This window comes from Onychostruthus taczanowskii, unplaced genomic scaffold, assembly GCF_017590055.1.
Source record: "Onychostruthus taczanowskii isolate IOZ18803 unplaced genomic scaffold, ASM1759005v1 scaffold3, whole genome shotgun sequence".
In the NCBI taxonomy this organism is placed as follows: domain Eukaryota; kingdom Metazoa; phylum Chordata; class Aves; order Passeriformes; family Passeridae; genus Onychostruthus; species Onychostruthus taczanowskii.
In genome coordinates this window covers 15429005-15450945 of record NW_024500349.1, presented here as the reverse complement: position 1 = coordinate 15450945, position 21941 = coordinate 15429005, and the positions used below count along the sequence as shown (strand labels likewise).

Below are 21941 nucleotides of genomic sequence, written 5' to 3'. Positions count from 1 at the left end.
GAAGTAATTTGCATATTGCTGCAACATTGGCTTGTAGATGGAATTGTCCTACAGTTTAAAAATGTGAAGAAGTTGCCATATTCTCTTTTTAGAGAAATGGAAAATAAATTGCCCCAGTACCTGGCCTTTTATCTCACCCCAAACAGATACCTGGACAGGTCTGCTGAGCTCCACCTCAGAGGTGCCCATCTCCCCACTGGTGATCACAGGAGCCTGGGCAACACTTGGCTGCCAAGAAGTAAATTCAATTCAGTGAATCCGTGTCTCTTCGCCATTAATTTTATATCCTGGCCCTTGCTTTCTCCAACCTGCTTGCCCTTGCTCTTAGAAGCCCTCATGCTACACTCAGCCAAGCGTGTGTTTTGCTTACACTGAGATCAATGGTAGTATTTGTAAATTTTGGAAAAGAGGTTCCTTTTCAAAGACAGCATCACACAGAAAAATATTTATTGCACTGGAAGTTCCTGAAGTTTGAAATCCAGCTGCAGAGACCACTCTCAGCAGGTAGTCTTGGTGGGAGGAAGGTATGTGGAAAAAGGAAATACTCTCCACAGAACAAACTTGCCTGTTCCATAGTGAATGATGGAAAATTTAAGTTCTTTAAGTCAAGAATAATGCTCTCAAAAGAAAACCATCTTTTTTTGTCTCAGTTCTTTTATTACTTTGTACAACAGTTTCCTGGTGTAGGAGAGGAGTTTAATTTGGGCTAGGTTAATGCAAATGCATTACAATAACTTTGTGTTCCCCCCAAGCCTGAGGAGATGGTGCACAGGTAGTCCCAGCGGAGCTGAGTTACCATTTCAGCCCTAAAAGCTCTGTCCTTATAGCTATGTGGCAGAATCATGTGTTTTCTCTGTGAAAATAAGATCTCTCTTTTTCCAGAGAAAAAGGAATAAATATGATTTCAATGTGCAGAAAATGCATTTTTTATTTCATTTTGAACTCCCCCATTTTGTCACGACAGGATAAAACTCCTGATGATGGCAAAAAACTGTGTGTAGCAATAAATATTAAAATTTAAGAATATATAACAACACACAATTTTTCTTCTCCATGGACTTTTTTGACAGTAACTCCAGCTCTGTCATTCAGAGGTGCTTAGCCTTGACAATTTTTGTTGAGATTTTTATGGTGTGTGCTGGTCAGGCAAGTGATGGTGCCTGGTCTTGGCTGAACAGAGAATAATTTGAAGTTACTGTGAACAGAGCTTGTGCTTCACTGAGGATTCTGTTAACAAAGGCTGTTAACATTGATCCAAATAAAATAATAATATGACTGAACATGTTGGGGAGGTGGATCAATACAATAGTTTAAGATACAGTGTTAGCACTTGTTTCCCAAGAGACCATAGCACAAAGCAAGTACTAGGGCTGCTACACTGCTGAAGACATAATAATTTAATGTAAACTTGAAAGCAATTCAGAATGAAATAGAGAGAATATTGTTTTTGATTAAACCCTTCAATGCTCTTGTCCCCCTTTGTTAGCCAAACCCATGTGCTCAATATACTCTCTTGTCTTCAGCTCCAGCCTGAAGTTAAAATAGCCATTATTCCTGCTATTGTTGCTTAGGTGCAACAGTATCACAGGTGCTTATAAGAGCACACAATCCTGCTTAGGTTAACCCTTGTGTCTGTGACTTGATGCAAAACCTTCTGAAGTCAAAGGAAGTTTTTGCACTGAGTTTAATGGCCTTCAGAAAAAGTCACATGAATATGCTCTTAAGAATGGAGGGCAGAAGAATGACCTATAGAGAAAGAGGTTTTTTTGTTTGTTTTCCTTAATTTCTTGGTTCTTCCACATAATAAATGCCACCTCAGCTTTTCTTCTGCTTAGTTTTCACATCATAGGATAATTCAGGCTGGTAAGGTCTTTAGATCTCTATCCCAACCTCCTTCTCAAATTAGTTTGACAGATTGCTCAAGGTTCTATTCACCCAGATTTTGAAAATGTCCAAGGCAGGAGGGAGACTGCACAATCCTTCTGAGTGATCTGTCCCACTGCTAGCCCAACCCCATGGGGAAAATCAATCCTCACACTCAGACTGAGCTTCTCTTGTTTCAGCATGTGCCTCCTGTCTGCCCCCTTCCCTCTGCACACCTTGGTGAAGATGTCAGCTCCACTGTGTTGCTGGCATGCTTTGCTGGCTCTGCCATCCCACCTGCAGGCTGATCAGCTCCAGGTCTGTCAGCACTTCCAGCCAGCCCAGGCACTCTGGCCCCTGAGACTCTGGGCAGCCTCTGCTGAATCTGTGTCAGATGATTGATGGGGCACCCAAAACTGCACAGAGCATTGTAGATGGGCTGTAATGAGTGCTGATTAGTGGTGGATGCACACATCCCTTGGCAGACTCTTCATATTTTCCAGGATCCTGCTGTTCTCCCTGCTGTTAGGCACACCACTAGCTAATGTTCTGGTCCCTGTCTGCCTATAAGCCCCATCATTTTTCAGCAGAGCTGCTCCCCAGCCTGGATTTCTTTCCTTCTTGGTGGAAAGGAGGAATGTCATTCTTTCCTCCTTGGTGTGGAACTTTGCATTTGTCCTTGCTGTTTTCTGTCAGTGTTCCTGCTGGTCCAGCCCTCCAGCCTGCCGGGATGACAGACCAGCCATCAAGCATAGTGACTGGTGCTTCCCACATTTTGGTGTCCCCTGCAAAGCTTATAACCAAGCACAATGTAACCTCTTCCAGATTGTTGATAGACATGATCAGAGAAAAAACAGCATTCTGAGGTGAGGTATCCCACTTACTACCATCTTCCAGGCAGTCTGTGACCCATTAGCCATTTAAATGATAACAAGGTGGATTTGGCTGAAGACAGGAACAATAATTCCACTGTAATGATTCTACATGCTATAACATTTTAAAACATCATAAAGAAGGAGTAAGTGATAGCATCTTACACTTTGGCACAAAGTTTGCTGTGCTGTTAACACTCATTGGTTCTGTAGTGAGTCAATGAAGACATTAATGATTAATAAATCACTTCTTTGAGATCTTTCAGCAGCAGCAAGGAAGACAGGAAAATGGCTGCATTAAGCAAAATGACTCCCTTCAAGTCTCTGGTCAGTGAATGATGCTAATAAGCCTGCACGTAAAGATTTGTACAAAATCATCAGGCTTCATAAAGCCCAGCTTTATGAGTCATATCTAATCGCTGCTGAAAGAGAATCAGCTGAAGTAAAGCAGCTCATGACCCAACACTTTAGACTACCTAACTCTCAATTTTCTTTTGTGTGCAGTGTATTGTTCCTTCATCACCTAAACACACAGAAAAAATGACATAAGAAACCAAATAGTTCAGTTGTCTGTAAGATGGATCTGTTCCACTGAAGGCCATATAACAGCCCCCAAAAATCAACAGAATTCAGTTACCTTAAGTGTAGCTCCAGCTGTGAGTAGAGGAAGTGAACAAATGCCCTTCTTGCCACAATTTCTGCATGGCAGTCGTTGACCGCAAGCCCTTGGTCATTTATGTATTCCCCATTTATACATTTGGTACCCGATGACAGCACAATAACCTGAGCTTGCCTGATGTCCAAACCTGTAGGAAGAAAAACAAAAGTGCTGTGAAATTGCTGGGGGTGAGTGTGATACCACGATTGTTAAAGTCCTCACGGCACACACTTTGATGTGGCAGCCAGATAGCCCTAATGAGATGCTTGTTAAGGTGATGATATGGCCTTTGGAATATGCAGGAATCTCACATCTCTGTGTTATTAGAATAATAAGGTCTATATTTCAGTCTTGCTGCTAATTCCAAGATAAAAGCTCGCCATGAAGTTTACTTGTTAAATCAATAACTACATCATAGCAGAGCATATGCTGTAGGGAGGTAATAAAGATCTCCTGCAGTGCTGATAAATGGCCAGGTTTTTATGAGCTGTTGAAGACATTTTCTGGTGGGAGCACATACTCCCTGTAATGTTAGCTTTCATTGCTGTTGCATTCTAAGTACTGAAAAAATGGAAGTAATGTTTCTGGGGCCGCTCTTTAAAAATCACGAAGAAAATACACTAACAGATTTGACTTTCAGTCCAGTTTCCTTTTAGCTTCTCCAAGAGCAGCTACATCAGTGCTCTTTCCAGTGTGGTCTCGGGGATGGAGCATTTATCACTGAGTCCAGCTTTGTTCATCTGTTGCCTCTCTACATAATGGTGATGGCAATTGAAAGATGTCCCTTGGTCCAGATAACACTTTCTAGGAATAAATCCTAAGTTATTTGGAGTCAGATGCAAAATGATTAGAGACTTCAACAGGATCTGGGTTTCACTCTAAAACATAGTTCCTTCAGCCCTGTGGACAATTTCAAAGTAGAATTCAGAATGAATTGACCCCAAAATTAAATTATCTCTTGAAAAACACATCTCTGGACTCATCTTTCTGAATACCAAAGAACAGGAGAACAGCTCTTGGGAAAAAGAATTGTTTTTCCTGATAGGTGCTTCCTCTAGAAGGGACAAAGTAGCCCCTGAGTGTAGGGCTGTGTTTGACACAATGGCTGTGAGTGGGCAAACACCTGCACAGCAGCTCAGACTGCAGGTGTTGGTGTGGCTGTGCCCAGGTAGAGTCACCTGAGATGCCCTTGATATCCTGTCTGATGTCAGGCTGCAGTCTGGGCAGCCCAGGAGGTTCTGCACACTCCCCATGCATCTCACACAGAAATCCATAAAGAGGCTCAGTGAAAACACACACCCATGTTTAGGTAACTGAATCAAGACCTCAAAGTGTGACAAGTCAAATGAAGACAGGTCTGAGACTGCAAATACCCATAGGAGGAATGGAAACAATCTTCCTGTGGTCCCTGTTGATGCTGTTTCTATAGTATCACTTTAGCTTTAGAAAAGCATTAGGAATAGTTTTATAGAGTCAGCAAAAAGATTTTTTTTTCCTCTTACAAGGTCTATTGAATAGCAGAAAAACTGAAAAACTGCAGAGATTTTTTTTGGCTTGCCATGTTTGGGGCCATGTTCCCTTATAAAATCTATTGGTGTTAAATGACAAAAGAGTTGAATGGAGAAGGAAATAATATTTTAAACAAAAGGATTGGTGCTGTCAATGATCTCCCAGTTAGTAAACACCATCAACAGCCCATCATAATCACCACACAACACTGGGACTACTAGTGGATGACATGCTGTAACCATGCTTAATGAATATAATTGCAAATTCTATCAAAATTATTTCATGCCTATATCAATAGAAAATCTTCAGTAATCCAAAAAGTTTAGTTGTAATGTGGCACAACAGCATTGTGGCATGTGTAGGAGAGGGGTAAGTATTGTGAAAAATTCAGTTAATCCCGTCTGAGCCCCTGGGTGTGAGAATTTCATATAGAAGTTGTTACAGGTACTAGTGACAAAGTACACATCACTGTATGCCTGTGCTGAGAGCTTAATCTCTATTTGTTACTATAGATGTGGCCCTAAAAAAGTGCTTTGGAGTATTTATTCGGGAGAAAAAAAAGAGCTGGAAATCTTGAAAACCCAAAAAATGGAGATGGGAACACTTGGGAGAAATGGGTAGGAGAAAAATCCTTTGTGTTTATTCCAGTTTTATTACTAGGTAAAAAGTTGAGGTGGAAAAATTACTTGTTCCCTACAAAGAAATGTGCTTGTAGTCTGTACATTAAAATTGCTTTGCTTTAGGGTCACTGCTTTCATGAGAAAAATAATAGGTATCTTAGATTGTGACATGTCCATCTAGTTAACAGTGTCTTTCACATGGACTAGCATCAAACATTTCATGGGCCACTGCCTGCTACTGAGGTGTTTGAGTCCCACTCAGCATCTCAAACATCAGTGTATATTTTCCTCAACAGTATGTAATATTTTCCTTGGTTGGAAGGCCCACGAAAAGAATCAGCTATTTTTTTGTTCAATTTTATTTCTTTACCACTGTAGGTAGAGCCTTATTTACCTCGGCACAGCAGGAGTACCAAGAGGCAATTCCCTCCTACAGAAACCCATGAGCCTCTCTGTCTGCCCCTGAGGACCTCTGCCAATACTCCTTCTCAGGGCAGAGAGACCAAATGCCTCCTTCTCCCAGCATTAGCAAGCCCCTGGTGTGCCTCCTCCTCTCCCCCTTCACCTCATAGCCAAAGCATCTGAAAATACAGAGCAAACCACCTGGGTAAGCCCTCCTGCTCTCTGGGATCTACACCTTCCTCACCCCTCAATCAGCCCAGTACACAGTGTCATGTCTTTTATTTTTTCAATAATTTTATCCACAAGTAAACTTAACTCTTTTTCTCCTCTCAGATGAAGGTAAGCTGATGAATGCACTCAGGATTTCCTGTAAGGTCTCGATTTATTCACAAATGAAACAGAAAGGCACCCAACACCTATCAGATGCAGCAATAATGCACCTCTGATATTGTTTGTATCACAATGTCCACCTGCGCAGCAATAGCCAGTGTGCTTGGGGTGTTCAAGTTTGTGTGAATTAACTCCATATGTTGACTTGCAGTGATGTGGGGCCCCAGTGGGTACCACGTGTGGACACAGCCTGGGGTGTTTGCCAGTCCTGGCAAGGTGTACATGCTTGCAGAACATCACTTAGATGCTGCCTGGGGCTGGGAGGCAATGGCTTCCCAGAATTTGCAGAACCAGTCTGAGTGTTAAACATTAAAGATCTCCATGTATTTTCCATTTGCAGTGTCAGAAAATAATCCATGCTCCTCTATGCTCAGAAATACCCAAGAGTTATGTCTCGCTGCTGTGGCACTTGGAAACCCAGGTGTACATGACTTATGCATTAGCTCTGAAATATTTACACCTCACTGGGGAGCCAAATGGAGAAAGTGATCTGTGACCAACGTAGCACTGTTCAATGCTGCCTGTGAGGGCACCCAGCATGATGAGAAATACTTCCAACAACCTGACAGTTGTCCGCTGTGTTCAGGAGCATACATGCTAACAGATTGTCCCCTTGTTTGGTACACACACAGAGCTGGAGGTTTATCCCCTGTGTAATGCTTGATATTATTGCCAGTGAACATGGGAGGAATTTTTCTCTGAGAACAAGATGTGATGCTTAGCTGATGAAGGCAGATTTTAGCATTGACTAATCACACTGGCATTTTAGGCAGCATTTTCAGCTCTGGAGCCTAGATATTTGCTTCAGTGATTCAGAATTAATAGGCACTTCTGTACATTTGTCTATTTTGCATTAAAACCAGTAATTACTAACTCTTGTTATTAATGTTTACTTCCTATTTTATTTTGCTTGCAGAATACTTCAAGTTTCTCAAGCAATTTCTATTTATGAAAGTCAAGCTTCCTCATAAGCATTGATTAATTTAACCTCAGACATGTAGCAGATCCAGACTGTGCACATCCTCAAGCCATGCCTAGGAAAGCTGTGGACTTGTGAGTGGCAGAATCCTCCATGAGCAGTAACTGGCACCACCAGCCTTATGGCACCCACCCTGCTTAGGGCTGTACAGAAGGTTTTACTCGGGACAGAGATTGCTCCCCACGAGACTCACATTCTTACTGAGGGCAGTCAATCTCAGCTAAAAGATCCAGGGATGTAACTGCATCCAGGTTATTTGACAAACAAGGAGAAATGGGCTACATTATTATGACCTTAACTCTTGACCCACTGATTTTCAGAATCCATGAGGCATTTCCTACCCTCGTTGCCTTCTGCAAAGTGATGTTTGAAGAGACATTAGGTTAAAAGTAACCAGTGAACAATTTATAACAGGCACCTGCATTAGGTTTCTATTATTTGCCTAAAGACTTCTAATAGCTTTCAATTTGAAAAGGAAATGGAGCAGGGGAAAGGAAACTGGGAAGCTGTGTCAGCAGAGTGGCTGGGTCCTGGCTAACACCCTGTTGTTGAGGACAGCTGAGAGAGCAGGGAGGGAATTCACTACATTTTATCTGGACAAATTCTGTCAATTAATTAGTTACATTATAAACCAAAAATGTACACATAAATGGCACATTGCCTTTGACCACATATCCAGTGAGGTAACAATCCTTTCTGGTGCCCTCCTGGAAGCCTGAGTGTCTAGAGGCAGGAACTCCTCTCACAGCCAGGCAGGGGGAACCTCGAAACCCTGATGTTCATTTTTTGTCTGTCAGTGATTGTGCAGACTTTCACGTCACAGCTGAGCTGTTGAAACGAAACTGGGTTTTATTATAAGCCATTTCCAGTTTGCTGACACCAGCAGGGAGATTCATTTCAGCTGTTCTGGATAACTAGAGTTTAGATGTCCGTAGCTGAGCTAATTTGCTGTAGACTCTCTTTATAGTCAAAGGAGAGGAATTTTCCTAGGAGGTGATTCATCTGGCCTAGTTTAGGTATTTGCTTTTTGATAGTCTACATTACATCTCAGTATTGCCAGCTTCTCTTCATGAACTCTGAAGACCTATAGACAGCCAGAAGAATAAACCTTCCTACACTGTGGAGAAATGCTCTTAGTAAGATTTCTCTTCCAAGCAGCAAAATACAGATCAAAACTCCCCAAATCATAAGAGGGCAAGGAGAACAAATCTAGGGCCTTTACACTTTTTCCCCTTATGTATAAACTTTGTGAGATTTTTTTTTCAGCTTTTTTCCCCCACAACAATTAAGGATAATTGTATCAATGTCAGTATATTCAAGGATGCTCATTTTGCCTTGAGATGAACTATTACACACAGAAAGAACACAGGGCTATCTCCCCTATGTGACCTCCCAAAGCACCAGGCCTGCAGCCACAGAGCTTTTAACAGAAATGGTTCAGAAAGATGTTGACAGAAGAGAGAGTAAGTAAGCAAAATTATGAAGGTTTGCTCAGGAGACAAACTGGATGTGGAGAACTGGCTGACATCTTATGGAATATGGCTGTGAGCTGGGTGTTTAAGTCAGTTGTGGCCATAAACACAAAATGCCTACACCCACCTGCCTGGAGACACAGCTCTACCAATAAAACAGATGAGTTTTGCCTAGTGTAGTCAATGCTTCCATTGATTTTAAAAGAGTTACTCTTCTAGTGGGCTGTGATCATTAGGTCCTTCCATAAGAATGAGTTTGTAGCCTTGCATATTTTTTGTGTTGGTAAAGGAAAATCAAAATCATGAGGAAATCACAGGAGGTGTAGACTGGTACCTCAATCAGCAAATCACACGGGCTGTGCATCAGAGAGCTGTGAAATTCAGTGAGCCTAACTCACACAGAACAGGATGGAGTTTACAACTGCTAATGCCAGGATACAACTGGGATCACACTTTGGTTTCTCAGCAGCTGGCATGACACGTAGAGAAGCACCAGTCAGTATGCAAGTGACTGTTGCACTGCATGTTTTAGACCCTGCTAGTGGTAGTGAAATTCATCTTCTTTTTCAGCATGACACTGTGAAGACAGCTCACTGCTCGAAATATATTCATTTTAAATTAGAAAAAAATAATCAGAAAAATCAGGTTTGATTAATTAAGAAAACCCACACCTCCTTTATTGAATGGGAGACAACTTACACAAAATGCAATGCAGGAAAAAGGAAAGCCAGAAATAATGATAGTGTAACATCAGCCCTTCTGAATAATTCATGGGATACAATTTCATGTTATTTTAAATGGTGCTGCTTCTCTCTCTGATAAGCAATAATTTTATGCTCTTTCTTTACCTTTTTTAACAAATCAGTCAAAAGGATTGTCTATTGTTATCTGAAAAAAAGTGTATTTGGAATAATTTTCAAGGCAGCTTAATTGAGCTCTGATCACAGAGGAGTTTTTTTTTTTTTTTTTTTTTTTTTTTTTTTTTTTTTTTAAATACCCTCTACTCACAGCTGAATAAGTTCAGGTTTCCATTTCGGGTTTGTTTAGGAAAGGAAAATTTTTTGATATTACATAGCACTGACAAGTCCTGCATTATTTTCTCTTATCTTCTTCCCTGGCAGCCCTATCACATTCTTAGAATGGCTTTAATTTTGTAATAAGAGATAGTCAAGACATGAAAGGGCAGTGATGCTGGAAAAGCTGTCTGCAGGGATGTGCTGTGGGTACAGTCCTGCACCCCAGTGTCCCAAGGCAAATCCTTGAACCTGTGCTGGGCCCTGGGGGCACTGAGCTGCCAGGCTGCTGCCTGCCACCCCAGCAGTGGACAATATCCTACAGAAAATACTGCCAAAGAGGCAAAGAGCTCTTCTTTCCATCTTCTCCCTCAAAAAAAGAAAACAAAAAACCAAAAAAACCCAAAACCAAAACAAAACCAAACCAAACCAAAACAAAAAACCACAAAAAAACCCCCCAAAAACAAACCCAAAACGAAACAGGAAAAGGACACATTTCTCTAGAAATGGAAACCATTGCCCCAGTGTGTCAGTGCTTACATGAGGGGTAGGTCTATGGTTAGAAGGGAGGGATGTGTTTACCCAGGTCCATCAGTTCATTTTCCCCACAATTTGGCATCTACAACCCCCTCTATTCCGAGGCTTCAAGAGGAGTGAAATCAAGATGTATGTGCAAGGAGGGAGCTGGGGATTGAGGGGCTGGTGTGAGGCGTGGTGTATCTTGCTCTTCAGTTTTGATATGCACTCCTGGCACAGAGAGCTCTCCTGTCCCCAGCTCTGCATGGGGAACAAAACCATAATCATGGCTAAAAAAAAAAATGAAAATGTGTAGCCATAGGAGAAGAAGTGTGTACAGCAGAGATGATTAATAGTGTGCATATATCAATGCACAGTGTGCATTTCTCTGCCAGCCATAAAGCCTGCTGCAGCTCATTTTTTTCCTCTCCATTTTCTATTGTACCTGTGGTAGCGATTGTGGTTATTTCAGTGACAAACAGGAAGATGTGACTTCAGTGAGCACCCTGGCTGTAACCCCTGGCTCACACTGGATGTCCCAAAGAGTACCCCTGAGGTGGATGGGAGCAGCTGATGTGGAGCAGCTGACTAAAATATGGGAAGAAAGAAGCATGTTGAGGGCTTAGGAAATGGAATAGCAGAAGTCTGAACAAAAGGCAGATAACACAGCTAGCAAATAATAGGAACAAAGAAGTGGCTAGCAGTGAGGTTACAGATATTTAGGGGTACAAATGGAACAGTCTTTGAAACACTGGAGTTACACAGGGTTTTCCTTTCCTTACATCAAAATGTGGATTATGTGTAACTGAATATTGTATTTCTGTGGAAAGAGAGGGTGAAGAGGGGGCCTCTGAGAGCCTCATATTTTCTTCCCTTATTAATGTGTTAAGTAGTCCTCCCTCTGACTGTGCTGCCCAGGGAAAGTTATTCTTTGCACAGCTCTTCATCTTCATCAGTGAAGGAGCAGGGCCAGAGTGACATTCCTCTCTACCCTGATCTCTGACCCCTCTGTGCTGGAAGCAAGAGCCAGGGTCTTGTCTGACAGTGGCCATGGCTCTCCTTTCACTGTCGGGCATAGTAAATTTTGCCCAAACCCACAGGCGTGGGGAGGGGTGGGGGAGTGCACTTGTAAATAAGTTCCAAATTCAGTTCCTCTGAAACAAAAATCCCTTTCTGACACAAGCCCATTTTGTACTGTTTGATCACATCACGGGATGCCTGAGAAAGGGTTCTTATGCTAATCCATTTTGCAAGACTTTTTTTTTTTTTTGTGCAGGCTTTTCCTTTAAGACTCATTCAAAAGGTGAATTTCCAGTGTGGAAAAGAATGGTGAGGAGGTTGCCCAAGCGGAAGGGAATCAGAAAACAAAGGCAAGGCTGCTGGGGGCTGCAGAGAAGAGTGACCCAGCAGGAGAGAGTACAAAAATTGAATATGCAAACTATGAATATGGTGTACGTGTTTCTGAGTATCTGAAAGGTACAAACCCCAAGAAGAGAAGGGGGCACTAAATTTAGAGCAGCAGAACTGAGGTCCTGAGATGACATCAAAGAAAATAAAAGTCAGGCTGAATAACTGGTGAAAATTATTAACAATGAGATCCATTAGGCTAGAATGGTCTCCCAAAGTACTGTTGAAAGCCCCATTGCTAATTGGTTAATTTAAATCTAGACTGGAAAGAGCACTTGGGAACAATCTTATGCTTGCAGGGAAATGGACTGGACGACTTAGTCGTCTCTCCCAGTTCTAATTTCTATGGTCCATTTCTTCCCTCCCCTCTGTGGACCAAAAGGATGAAATCCCATCAGCTTTGCTTCTGAGGATGTGGAAGGAGACAGTGCTGTGTTTGTGAGCACCAGTGCCCTTTACCTTTCCTTCTGCTCCTCACCGTGGGCTTTGGAAATCCTGAGAGGGAGGAGGGTCAGCCAGCCCAGGCATGCTTCACCCCCTTACCATATCCTTGAGGATTTTTTAAAAATATCTAAATTCATAGTGGTAGTATCAAAGTTATTTGAGGGTTTTATCCTTTGATGTGAATTTGAATACTCTCCTCAAGAAGAGATCTTGCAAATAATTCTTGATTTTAAAGCAGGACTGAATTGCACTTTCCTGCCTTGTCCCGACTGCAGATACTGTGTTTCTCTAATAAATGTCGTGCCACTGATATCTGAGCATTAAGTAAATTGACAGTTTTAGATGCTACTAAGATTCTAAATTACAGTGAGAAAGAATGATATCCTAAATATGAATTTTGGCAGTTAAGCGCAGGAGGAACCTCATTTTATGTGGGATTTTTTTTATACTGTATTTTTTTTTTATTCTTTGGTGTATTTGCATCTAAAAACATCTTCCTATGTGTTTTACTAGGTTGGTAAGGTGAAAGCAATGGTTTCCAAGCCTTTATTCACCAAAGAAATTTTTTTTTTTAGGGTAAGACGCATTCTTGGTATTGACAGTGGGACAGCTTCCAGTTTGCCTTATCACAGAGCAGAATGAAAGTCTGACCTTGCCAACTCCTTGCTTGACACACTTAGGAAACAGAAGTGCCTATTTTTAATTTCCATGCTTTATGCTAATTATTACACCCATCCTTGTGCCCAATGCAATCGCATGTGACACAGAGCCAAGGCCTTGTCTGCATCCAGGTTTTGAGAGGTGTTTCAATCGGAAAAATACTTTGAACAGCAGGAATGAAAAACTAAATCCAGAGTCAGTAAATGTTCAGGGAAGTAAAAAGGCTCAGTGTCTGAGAAGAGATGGGAACCAGAGTAACCAGAAGGCAGCAGTGCAGTATGCTGGAGACACCTACAGCTGCTTCAGCTGGTGAGAAATGAGGGACTTAGTTCCCTTCCCATTTTCCTGTGGAAGTGCCTAAAACTGCTGATATGAGAGGGGTGTTTTTTCCTCTTCTTTCTGAACCTGTGCCACCAAACATCTAAGAGGATGGAATGAGGTTAGACAATAACAGCAATGAGAGGCTGTGTGCGTGCAGGTTGGGGTGTTCTTCTCTAAAACTGAAGCTCTGGTTCTGTACTTACTCCCAGCTGGTGCTTGCATTTCTCCCTTTTTTTTTTTTTTTTTTTTTTTTTTTTTTTTTTTTTTTTTTTTTTTTTTTTTTTTAATGCAAAACATATAAACTGGCCTGGAGAGTTGCCCTGAAGCTGTTTTTCCCCTACTCTGTTGAAGGCTGCAGGATTGTGTCCCATCTCATATTTTCTATTTCTAAGTAATCTGCCTTCAATTACTTTCTATTCCTTAGCCTTTGTTTGACAGAAATGATGAAGAAACACTCAAAGTTGCTCTTGTAGGGGAAGTCCTCACAATGCCTAAACCCACATTTTAATAGAAGGGATGAATCTGGTGGGGCCAGAGTTTTAACTACAATACCTCAAATGTTCTTTGAGCTGGAATTTGGAAACCTAAGTCTCCTGAGCTGCAGGAAAATGAGATTATGCCCATTATAGGTGGGCATTACAAAATTCAGGAATAGAGTTGCAGCTGTAGAAAAGGGATAGTCTTATGGGGTTCAAAACTATTTAGAGAGAATCTGCAAATTATTGGTTGAGGGTTTATAAGTGGAGGAAAACAGATTTCTAAGAAAAAGTGACATATATGGTTCCTAACTACATATCTATTTACCTGTTTTAAATTATTTTGAGCAAAACTGTCATCTACTGGTGAAGTGTCAACCTCGGCATATGTAAGAAGTCAACAGTGTTCACAAGAATGTCAATTGACTTTCTGCCATGTCCTTGAGAGCATCAGGCAGCAGTAGTTGAAGAGACCTTCTGAGATCTTCAAAAATATGTATGTCAGTAGTTAGGACACTCAATTTTGATTTCAGAAGTTTCAATTCTCACAGAAACACTGAATCTCACTGGGACCAGGCTTTTAGCATCAATGTAACTATGTAAATGGGATCTGGGAGCCTAAATTCCTTCTGTGCCTCTCTTTCTGAAGGAATTTGCTAGGGACACTAATGTGTAAATTGTTCACATTTTCTCCTACTGGTTTGGCTACTCGAGTGCAGCATGGGATGGAGCAGATTGGTACTCCACATATGGCCTGAATATTCTACTGCATTCTACTGCTTTGCAACTTTCCTACTCATACTGAGGATTAGAAATCAATTGGACAGCAGCATTTCTGATTGTACTTATTTCTGATTGTACTGCCAGGCTTTGTGAATCTTAATGTGACTGCAAAGAATCATGGAGACATATTGTTAACTACTTCTTTTTGTTACTCCACTTAGCAATGATTAAGACCCATTCCATGAGATACGGATGATAATTTCCCATCTTTTATCACAGCATGAAATTTCTATTTAGGGCTCTTTTGTCCAGTTCATCTTTATTTCTCACAAGATAACTGAGAAGACCTCCTAATTTGCTTTTAACATCAAAATGATTGTCAGCCTTAAAAAAAATATACATATAGAAGAGAGAAAATTGAAGCGAGGAATCAACTCATAATCTTTTTCTATGAATGTTACACTGCCGTGAAAAGGACTGAACTTTCTTAATGCTTCATTTTAAACAGAAAGCATGACAAAAAGTTCCTATCAGTATTTAAACTACTAAGATTTGTCAAACACAAATGGGAAAATTGTGTTTAAATAGCAGTTTCATTTTGTCCCTAATGATTATGGCAGGGTTTTTTTGCAGAGGACCTCAGCAGTAATAGATCATCTCTTTACGGAGTGACAGGAATTCTTTACCATGCCTGACGATTTCAGGCAGAGCAAAAGCCAAACTCTCTCTGTGATGCCAATAAACACTGTGAATGCCACCAGCCTTCAGATCACAGCACTCAGTGTGAGGCTCACATCTCCCACCCTGCTCTGCCCTGGCCTGGGGCTTCCTCCCTCCCAGCTCTGGGGGACAGGCAGCACTGTCACACTGTCCCCTCAATGCCCTGTCAGCTGTCCTGCCTGGTGACCCATGGGGGGACCACAGGGGCTCCTCCTGTCACCCCACAATCTGTGACTCTGGGCATTGGGCCCAAGGTATGTATGTGAGAGTGCTCTGGGTTTGCATTTGTCACCTCGTGTTAGAAAATAATAGCTTGCTTGCCCTTCATTTTTTTCAAATGTATCAACTGACATAACAATAACAACCACAATATTGAGAACTACTTCTCTCTGAAAAAAAAATTTCAGTAGAAAGATACAGCAGACCAGTGAGTCAAAATAAGATGTCCAAATTGCACCCGAGAGACAGAAGGATGGGGAGCTGATGGGTCTTCTTTCCCTGACAACAAGAAACATCAAGGAACAGCTGCTGTTGAAATGAAATATTGGTTGATCCTGGCCAAGAGCCAAACACCCACACAGCCTCTCGCTCATTCCACTCTGCAGTGGGACTGGGAAGAAACAGAAGGAAGGCAAGACTAATGCATTGATATAATGATAGTTCATGGCTACTTGGCAAGACAAATGCCATAAACCCAGTTATCTCCCCCTTTCCCTCTCCCCAGATTTTTAGTGCTGAGCACAGTGTCCTATGGCAAGAAATACTCCCTCCATCAACTGAGGACACCTGTCCTGGCTATGTCCCCTCTCAGCCTCTTGCTCACCTCCAGTTCACTTGCTGGGGATAGGAGAGAGAGATAGTCTTGGTACTTTGCAAGCAAATAGCCAAAATGTTGTGTTATCTACTGTGTTTTAGCCACTAATGCAAAATATGATGAGGGAAGTCAACTTGCATCACATGATGCAAGTTCTGAGCCGATGCCTTGTGTTTGACATGGTGTTATCCAGAATGTCTTTTCCACAGGTGAGCTGATGTTCTTAATTTACCATGTGTGAATTCATCATATCTTCAGAGAAATCAGCAGATCTGCTGTGGAGAGTCAATGTGCAGTAAAGCATAGGTCCTCGTATAAATATTATGCTACAATAATAAGTATACTTATTGTTCTACTTGAAGATCATCTCTATAGTCTCTGGATTATAGCTTGCTGTATGAGGAAGACTTTACTTGTTAAATAATTTTTCTTAGAATTGATCAAACCATTTTTGAGAGAACAATCTTCTCTGAGTTTCAACAAAATTAGAATATGTTAGAGGACTAGCAGATTCCTAATACATGATAACAGTATATATTGTAGCTATTAAATAATTTACTTAAACTCTTCAGTCTTTTGAAACATTTAGTCCAAGATCAGTTATGTGAGTTTTTTAGTTATTATTATATTAAATTATTGTATTACACCAGATAAGATCACATCAGCTGGTATCTAGTGTGGTAAATTGCTCCTGCCTAGGCCCATATTTTTAAGATTATCTTGATGTCTGCTAAACAGCTAAACTTACTTTCACAAAAAAACATGGAGATTTTAATTGCCATCACAATTCAGAGCAAGGCATTTCTAAATGCTTTGGACTGCCTGTTTCACTGACTAGCAATTTATTACTGTAGAACATTCTCAGTCTGTCAATAACACAATTTTCCACATTTTTTTCTTTCTTACACATTGGAATTTGCCCCGGGTGCTACAGCATAAGTCAATTACAGTGGCCAAACGTAATTCTCTTTGGTTTCCCTGGGAAATTGAAATGACAGAAAAAATGTCAAGAGTTCAGAAAAAGAAAACCAATCTAGCACACTTCTTTTTTGTCTGCAGAGATCTTGCATTATCTTAACAGCAGTTATCACAGAATCCCATTGTGCTTTTTAGCAGCTTTGCCTGGAAACTGTACAAGCACAGATAAATCTGCCTCTAGTCAGGATGACAGTAAATTGAAATGAAGGTAAAAACAAATCAGTTTTTGTCAGTTATGGTACCAAATGCAACAAGGCATTTCCAGATTTGTTTTTGTTTATGTCATTAGTAAATTGTTTGCAGAGATCTAAGAGAGCTTCTGCCAAATTTTTTTTGTTAAAAACACAGGGAATTCATTTGAGTGCTTGATGTGGAAAACCTGCCTGTGCCATCTTTGAACAGTGTGTCGATGTCCTTGCTACTGCTGGGAATGATGGTGAAGAAGAGACCACAAACCTACAACTTTAGTACAGAAAATAATGACACAAATGACAGATGATTCATCTTGCCTTGGTTGGCTGAAATTCTTGTGCTGGAGAGAACTCAAATCTTCCTGGAGAATATACTAAGATAAGGCTGTTTATAGCTTTGCATCTTCTGTGAATCACCTTATATCTGCAAGTTTCTTTTCTGGGTTCCAAAAAAACCAGTGAGATATTGACAAATTGGATGGCTGACAGATTGAACAAATTCATGGGAGGGAATTCAGAATTGAAAAAGAAGCCTTGAGGGAAATAGTTTGTGAACATAAGTAAAATTATACTTTGTCCTAATGCTGACTAAGATGAAACATGAAACACAAATTTGTAAAATCCCACTAAGGGCATGGGACCCACCAAAAGAAACAAACAGCATAAGGGCACTTTCAGCCCTTCCTTAAAGAAGAGACATAGACAGTGCCCTTTTCTTCCCCTAGAACTGCATGCACTCAGCAGCCATAGCTTTGGGAATTATGACTCCTTCCAGTCACTGTTCTTCTCGTATATTGTGGGTCTTAAATGTGCTTCTTTGGACATGTGGAAATAAAGCTGAGGTGGCTCTATCATGCTTTATAAAGCTGATCTAGACCTGGGCTAAAGAATGTAGGAGTAGCTCCTTGGCAAAGTAGAATGGGATGAAATTCCTACAGGCATTTCTTACATTTCTTACATTGAGTAACTTTCCCTGTGCTTTCCCCCTACATGTGGTTAAAACAATAGTTCTTGGCTCCTGTAGCTTAGTTTCTTATAAAAAGTATATTTAAACATTCTTCCTTGTGCTTCTGCTTGGAAAGAGCTCATCTAAATAAACTGTAGCACTTTGTTTAAATCTGATGAGAGCCACAGTCAAGAAATCTGACAATGACAAGGCAGCTGGTATGCTGGGTCTAGTGTGCATCTTTCACATCCCAAAGTCAATCACACTTCCTTTTTATTTTCCTTCATACTGAATATGGTTACTTATTCTTTTCACATCAGAAAGGAGATGCTCAGCACAGAAATCTTATCTGCATTTAGGCTCTGTGGTTGGAAAAGATCCATCAGAAAATCCCGTCTCCATCCTGCTGTCTTGCAATATTCACAACTGTCCCTACTGAATCTAGCTAATGCAATTGTTGAAAGGAAGGAGTGAGGCAAGCCTGGATGAATTATATATGGCTTTCCCCTCCTAGCTTCTCTTCTCATTTCTGTACTGGACCCACTGCTCCATGTGTCAGAGAGAGAATAACGTTTATGGAGGCATCTCCACTGCTGACATTCTCATAAATACTGAGGTGCCCCACCTGAGGGGTGCTTGCAGAGAAGGACCATCTATGCTACTGTTTCATCAAAGCACTGAGGATTTCAACACAGAATGTGTCAATCAGTCAAGTCTTAACATGAGTGAATACCAAATTTTTTCCCTGCTGGTAAGTGTGAGTATTTCCCATGGCTAGAGAAGAGCAGAACTAAAATTACACATATTCTGTTTTTTATTTTTTTCTGTTGCCAGTCTAAAACAAAGTTTATGTCATATAACAAGAACTTGGTGTATTCAGACCTAAAAAAGTAATTAATAAATAATACTACTTTTATTGATAACTAACTCTCTCCCCCATCTGTAAGGAAATGAAAAATCAGAGAGGGCTGCATTTTGTCCTGTAAACAAAGAAATGTAGCGACATATTTATGAATAAATCTTCAACTCTGTTGCCAATATTTTTTGTGTGAACTTACTTGAGGTGTAAATATTTAATGCTTCTTTTCACTGCATAACTATTCATTTTTCTGTGTGGGAGTAAAGTCATCCTTCAGTATTGTGAACCAGGTAAATAATGTAATACTTAGTCATGAAAAATGCCAGAGGAAAATAAATGAGAGGATATCTTACCTTTGGTCATCACAATGCCTGCAAGAGTTTTGTGGCGTGCATGCATGGAAGTGAAATTGTCTGTCAGCTCCTGGAACTTCTGTGCAACCATTTGGTATATGGAGTCAGCAAAATCCTGAAAGAGACAGTCAGAAAGAATTTTTTTACTTCTTTGACTGAGGAACTTGGGCATTTGTGCAGATTGGTCACCTGATGTCAGCTGTGGAGAGGTGCACTTTAGAATTAAACAGCACCTATCTGAGCAAAGATAAAATGAGTATCCCTCCTTCAGATTCCTACATCATCCTCAGCAATAGCAAAATTAACTGCATGAAAGCCTAGAGATCCAGATTGACTAGGACTGGAAGTAAAGGGAGAAGATTTTAGAGGCTGAACCTTTTTCCAGTCTCTTAAGACTTTGGTTAATGACCAGTTCACAGGAACTTAAAGCACTTTATTACAGTAAAATAAACTGGTGGACCTGTGTCCTACAAAACCATTTATTTCTATGAGCCCAGAGAAAATTTCCATTAGCCCACTGAAGACTGAGAGCTGAGTTGAAGCCTGGTTAATCAGTACATCCACCTATTTCTGCATCCAAAGTGAGCTTTTAATGACTCACAGCTACTAAGGCAAAGCAATCAGCTCAGGAATCTGCCAGAGGAGCACCATGATCTGTCCTGCTTCTGTCTTGACAGTATGATTTGGAATCTCTGCTTGCATATCCTGCCAAAAATGTTGCTTGCAGTGCATGGGTGTGCAGCGCTCTGGGAGGGACTGGTCTGCCATGTCTCTTCCTGAGCATGGCATATTTTTTGAAAGGTCAGATTTTCCCATGGGCTGGGCACTGGAGAGTTTGTGGTCAGAACCCTCAGGTATGAATGAGTCCAATCACCAGGGAGAGTTTGGGAGCCTGGTTACTAAAACAGAGAACATTAAAAAGGTCTAAAAAGTGAATTCTGCAGACTCTGCATGGGTGAGCATGAACCTAAACCAGCTCTGGTGCTCCTGAGAACACCATGACTTGGAATGATTCCCTGCTGCAATGTTTGGTATCTTTTAATTTAATTAATCTCTGCATTTTGTTTTGCACTGAGCCTCTCAAGCATACATTAGAGATAAGTCAGTGGAACACTCTTTGTGAGCATGAGTTGTTAAAGTGCTTTGCAAGTCTGAACATAAAGAAGTAACATCCAAAGGATTTTTTTTTCAGACACATGATTTCTTTTAGTGACCCAAGCTGTAGCAGTTACAGCAGTTCTGGAAGCAGTTCCTGGGAGATGGAGCTTTCTCTGGGATGCTGACAGAGACCTCCTGGCATCCTGAAATCTGGTTAGCCCCAAGGGATTGTACCTTTGTTAGGAAAAGTGGCTCAACCAAACAACAATTCCACTTTTTTCTTCTGGTGTTGGGATATGCTACCTGGAGGAGGTCCTGGTGAAGCAGGCCCCCTTTAATCCACTTTGTTTCATTGTGTTCATGACACACATGGAGGAGAGGCTGAGTCTGATACACAACTTTCCTCACCCTGAAATATCCACAGCCACGTGGAAATAAGGAAATGTATTTAAGAAGATCCCATTCATTCTTTTCCTCCCCAAATTGTTAATTGCAATGAAAAAAGGTTGATGTAAACAGTTTTAAACTGGGAGAACACACAGCTATTTCTCAGAGGAAAGCAGGTTCTAACTCACAAATATCAGTAATGCTGCTGCCATTAAGTGCCTCTGCAGGCTGTACACCATATGTTTCTACAGTTTGTTGTGGAAATTCAGCTTAATTTTAGAACATTATTATGGTAAATATAAAAAAAACCCCTAATTAAATAAAACATAACAACACTTAGGCAAACCCCTATTCATAAACCTGGAATATTTTTTTCTGTGTACAATCCTTGTAAGTGATTGCAATTTGCTAAAATACATAAAGAATAAGATTTCTTTGGCACAATAATTTTTCTTTGTTTCCTTAAACCTAGATTTCCAAGGTACTGTTCTGGGAACAAACCATTTGCCCAAAATACAGTTTAATATAACACGGAATAAAATATGCTGTCTTGTTGCAGAAGAAGAAAAGAGGCAGATAAAGCCTTTTTGGGAGATGCATGCAAAATTCCACACTAGAATTAGATGAAAACAAAGAAAAATGATCAAGAACAGTTTGACAGTTCCTAAATGGAATTTCACTTTCACTGCATTTATACCTCTTCTAATCTAATTGTCCGCAATTACCATGTGAGCAAGGTACTGCTCATACAGTGCTTCTGAAGGATGAATTTTGGGTCAATTCTCATTTGCCAAGCATCAAGGCACCCTTGTGATATAAACGCAATTACAGTTGCTTTACAGATGAATGAGTGAAGGCACTAAAAGGGTGAGGGACTGGTCCAGGGGAATAGCACAGAGCTGGGCACAGCCAGGTGTTCTGATTTCCTGATGCTCTGGTTAAGTGCTCAGCGCTGGAACACTGCCTGTCTTTCATAAAATGAAAGTTTGTTTCTCAACTTGTTTTCCCTGCTGAAGAGTGACTTCATCCATAATGAAAAACTAAAGTGTATTTGCAGAACTGATATAACTGGGCCCCATATGGTGGACTGAAAATTTGATCAGCTTTATTTAGACTAGAAAGAGGGGGGGGGTGGGGGGAAGTGTATCTCAATAAAAATATCTGCACCATCATTTAAAAAAGAATCAAATTGTAAATGTCATCTGCTGCAGTACTGCAGTCCAATCCATGTCTGCATTTCTACTGTACCGTCCAAATCTGCATCCCAGGG

At 40.8% G+C, this 21941-nt stretch overlaps 1 protein-coding gene across 3 annotated transcripts in view; it reads right to left on the bottom strand.

Moving 5' to 3' along the window:
* Nucleotides 1–21941, bottom strand: part of ADARB2 (adenosine deaminase RNA specific B2 (inactive)) — a 302575-nt gene that overhangs the window by 37652 nt on the left and 242982 nt on the right. For all 3 annotated transcript variants that reach the window (XM_041408483.1, XM_041408485.1, XM_041408486.1), the window contains 2 exons: nt 19187–19301; nt 3373–3541 (listed from right to left, as the gene is read on the bottom strand). In XM_041408483.1, coding sequence (XP_041264417.1) covers nt 3373–3541; nt 19187–19301 — 284 coding nt within the window. The remainder of the gene's footprint in view (nt 1–3372; nt 3542–19186; nt 19302–21941) is intronic.